The sequence below is a fragment of the Podarcis bocagei genome (assembly GCF_964188305.1).
Source record: "Podarcis bocagei genome assembly, chromosome: 11".
Classification (NCBI taxonomy): domain Eukaryota; kingdom Metazoa; phylum Chordata; class Lepidosauria; order Squamata; family Lacertidae; genus Podarcis; species Podarcis bocagei.
The window spans coordinates 62,899,507-62,903,700 of record NC_138136.1 but is presented as its reverse complement, the minus strand read 5'-3'; the positions used below and the strand labels follow the sequence as shown (position 1 = coordinate 62,903,700).

The following is a 4,194-nucleotide window of genomic DNA, read 5'->3' as shown; positions in this document are numbered from 1 at the left end:
TTTCCCAACATCAGGGTCTTTTCCAGGGAGTCTTCTCTTCTCATGAGGTGGCCAAAGTATTGGAGCCTCAGCTTCAGGTGGGTTGTTTCGGGAATTGCCTGTTTTTCTGTTTTTTTTTATATGTGATTTGCCTGTTGGGAGTGGGAGGCAATTCTGAACATGTTTTAATTCAGTGATATTTGCATTTCGTTCTTCGATTCTGAAATATGTCCTTAAAGGTTGGGGGTCCCTGTTTTCGCTCCATCGTTTTCCTGGCCTCCTTTCCTCATTCTCCCTCTTTTCCCCCTTCTTGCCTTCCAGATAATTGCATTCTGGAATTGAATTGGACCGGAAAGAAAATGGTGTGTATTCTAACGAAGACAAACGCCCTTATTTCAATGAGAGAGACCCGGTCATAAGGAGTGGAGGGCAGAGAGCCCTTTGCTACAAGACAGATATTTGCAGATAAGGTGACAAGATCTCTGTTTTGGAAAGAGCTCCTCCAGATAAGACACAGCCATGTACTCGTTTCTGCCGGAGAACTTCACCCCCGTGAAGCAGAAGCCGGTGAAGGAGTTGAAACCCATGATAGTGGCCATTGTGCTCGGCCTCATCCTGCTCATCGCAGCCGTGGTGGCCTGGTGCTACTATGTGTCATCCCTTCGGAAAGCGGAGAGGCTGAAGACTGAGCAAATGGACCTCCATCAGGACGGCTTCACCATCAAAAACCAGGATGGGGAGATCGTCTTCAGGTTGGCCTTCCAGTCAGGTATCCTTGACTTGGAGTCTTGCTCCAGGGAGGGTGCGAATCTAACCTGCACCAGGACTGACAAAGGGAAGCTCAACTTCTTCATTAAGATCGTCACCCCAAAAGACACGGTGATGTGCTACCGGGTCCGCTGGGAGGAGTTTGTGGCGGACACCGTGGTGGAGCACAAGATGTTCTGGGGGGACGCCCACTGGTATGGGGGCTGCGAGATGAGCGTGCAGCACTGGCCCATTAAGCTGCCCGGGTACCAGGAGCCCATGCCGTTTGTGACCAGCGACGTGTACTCTTTCAGGAACAGCTTTGGGGGCATCCTAGAGAGGTACTGGCTGTCCTCCAAAGCAGCCGCCATCAAGATCAACGACTCTGTGCCCTTCCACCTCGGGTTCAACGCCTCCGAAAGGTCCCTCGTCTTCCAGGCCAGGTACAAAGATTCCCCCTACAAGCCTCCGCTGGGGCAGCCGCCGTTCCCAGAGCTGAGCTACCGTGTCTGTATCGGCTCCGACGTGACCTCCATCCACAAGTACATGGTGAGGAAGTATTTCTACAAGCCTTCAAAGATCCCCTCGGAAAACGCCTTCAAGTACCCGATCTGGTCAACCTGGGCCTTGTACAAAAACGACATTGACCAGGACAAGCTGCTGCGCTTTGCTGAGAAGATCAAAAAGTACAAGTTCAACTGGAGCCACATTGAGATAGACGACACCTACACGCAAGCGTACGGGGACTTCGACTTTGACCCGGTCAAGTTCCCGAACGTGACAGAGACATTCAAGAAACTCAAAGAAGACGGGTTTCAGGTCACTCTCTGGACGCACCCGTTCATAAACTACAATTCCTCCAACTTTGGGGTAGGAATAGAGAGACAGCTTTTCATCAAGGAGCCGACAGGGAGGCTTCCTGCTATGGTCGAATGGTGGAACGGGATTGGCGCCATATTGGATTTCACCAACCCTGCGGCCAGGGATTGGTTCCAGAGCCACCTGAGGCAACTCCGGAGTAAGTACGGCATCTCTTCCTTCAAGTTTGATGCAGGCGAGACCAGCTACCTTCCCAAACAGTTCAGCACCTTCCGCCCCTTGTCGGACCCCAGCATTTGGTCCAGGCGCTACACGGAAATGGCCATCCCATTTTACGAGCTAGCGGAGGTCAGGGTTGGCTACCAGTCTCAGAACATCTCCTGCTTCTTCCGCATCATTGACAGGGATTCTGTCTGGGGTTATGAGCTTGGGCTGAAGTCCTTGATACCGACCGTCTTGACCATCAGCATGCTGGGATACCCTTTCATATCGGCCGACATGATTGGCGGGAACTTCTTTCCCAACAAGACGGATGGGGCGGTGGAAATCCCAGACCAAGAGCTCTACATCCGATGGCTTGAGCTGTCGGCCTTCATGCCTTCCATGCAGTTCTCCATTCCACCGTGGCTCTACGACAGAGAAGTCATAGACATCGCCCTGAAGTTCACCAGGCTCCACGAGTCTTTGGTTGCCCCCCTCTTGCTGGAGCTGGCCGGGGAGATCACCGACACTGGGGACCCCATCATCCGGCCCATCTGGTGGATTTCTCCCCACGATGAGGCTGCACACAAGATCGATTCCCAGTTCCTGATTGGGGACACCCTGATGGTGGCTCCCGTCTTGGAGATGGGCAAGCAAGAGAGGGACATTTACATCCCAGCTGGCAAATGGCGCAGCTACAAAGGGGAGCTCTTTGAAAAGACACCCACCTTGGTGACGGATTATCCTGTCGATTTGGATGAAGTAGCTTATTTTGTGTGGGTGTCCTAACCGCCTTCAGCTACTGCTGCCACCACCAGCTTTGAAGCTTAGTGAAAGTCAACCAGGCCTTATTCTAGGAATATTAACAACAAATAATTCTAATCCGTTAAGGAGGCAGAAAGGGGTGGGAGACTGGAAATGGCTATATATTTGTCCCTCGCATATGCTGTAAAGATCTAGCTTCGTTCTTGTGATCTAGAAAAATGCTGGATCACAATGGCGTGGGATTTGCACATTCGAGGAAACGGTCTTTCCGGTCTCCCCTCGCAAGGCCCATAACTGCACAGGATCTCAGCCCCAAGCAAATTTGTTCCATTTTTCGATGTGGGCCTTGGGGGCCTTTCCAATGCCAGCTGCGATTATTTACAAACCCATCTGTAGTGTCTCTGGTGCCTCGGATTGGGTGCACGTTGCAGGCTGTTAGCCAGACCGTCCAGAATGGATCCTTTTTTTAAGCTGTGGGAAGCTGTTCCCTGCCTATAGTTTTTCCAAATATGAGCCAAGGGAAAACCTTGAGCTATGAGCAAAGGATCCCTGCCCTTCTAGGAAAGGGGTTCTTTCCCCAGAGGTATTCAGGGTTGCTATAGCACAACTAGCCTTACATTTTACAGTGCAGTAAGCTATTATTTGAAATAACTGGGGAGGTTTTCCTAAAGAGTATAACTTTGGTTTATTACAGGCACAGATACCCACACACATACATATATATATTCCTCGTCTGGTGTTAGATGAGGCTGGCTTATCATGTTGTGTAGGCCTTTAGTTACCAGGCTGGGCTGGTTACTCAGCTCTGGGGCTTCTGAACAGGACTGGCATCTCAGCTTTCCCCTCGCTGATGCCAGCCACCTTCTTGCCAAGGCAATCTTTGGCTAGCAAAAAGGATGATAATCTCCGATATATGGGTGGCATGCTTGCTCCCACAGCGAACAGGTGTGTTTTAGAGGTGTGGATTGGGACTTAAAAGCCCTTTGCTGCTGCTGTTGCTGCTGCTGCGCCTCCTCTGGGGTTATTTCCAAAGGTGCCTTTGCAGCTGTGTTGCCAATAAAGGATTGACTTTCAACTCATCAACGGTTCCCAGGAAGAAGGGCATCGCCAGACTCTTCCAGACAAGACGGCAAGCTCTTGTTGGCAGCCCACGGGACTCTTGTGTGTTCAAAGAGGCAACTGGGGGGGGGGCGGTGAGAGCAGGGGCATCAAAGCTCTACTGTTAACTTACTAATAGGACCTGGAATAAAAATGGTTCGTCCTGCTCCCAAGTGATGCTGTGCCAAATGGGCAGATTCGTGGTTTCTCCTTCTGGAAGGCAAACTGAAGCTAATGCAACCTGGTGTGTCATGGTTTTCATTAGGATTTGACAAGGGGAATCCTTCTCCTTATAGTCGACTGCAGTGAGGAATTTTTAAGGGGTGGGAGCATAGCTGTCAACTTTCAGATTTGAAAATAAGGGATCAGCAGCCTCACCTGTCCCGGGGACAGTATACGGGATATCTAACAATCCGGGATAGCAGCGGGAAACGGTGCTGGAATAAGGGAATTTCCCGCAAAAAAAGGGGAAGGTTGACAGCTATGGGTGAGAGATCTACTCTCCAAAAGCCCCTACTTGGCTCCCCATTGCATCATGGTGACTGCCATTTTTGGGGGGGAAATTGGCAGGCCATATTACGATTT

General features: G+C 50.8%; 1 protein-coding gene across 1 annotated transcript; it reads left to right on the top strand.

Annotated features, from left to right (window-relative positions):
* Window positions 1-281: 281 nt before the first annotated feature.
* LOC308597578 (myogenesis-regulating glycosidase-like) lies at window positions 282-3,782 on the top strand. The gene has a single exon (XM_081213418.1). It carries the CDS (start codon window positions 499-501, stop codon window positions 2,533-2,535), a length of 2,037 nt encoding a protein of 678 aa, XP_081069544.1. The 5' UTR covers window positions 282-498; the 3' UTR covers window positions 2,536-3,782.
* Window positions 3,783-4,194: the final 412 nt, after the last annotated feature.

Coding starts and splice junctions, on each gene's coding strand:
- LOC308597578 (XM_081213418.1), top strand. CDS start 499: ATGTACTCGTTTCTGCCGGAGAACTTCACCCCCGTGAAGCAGAAGCCG.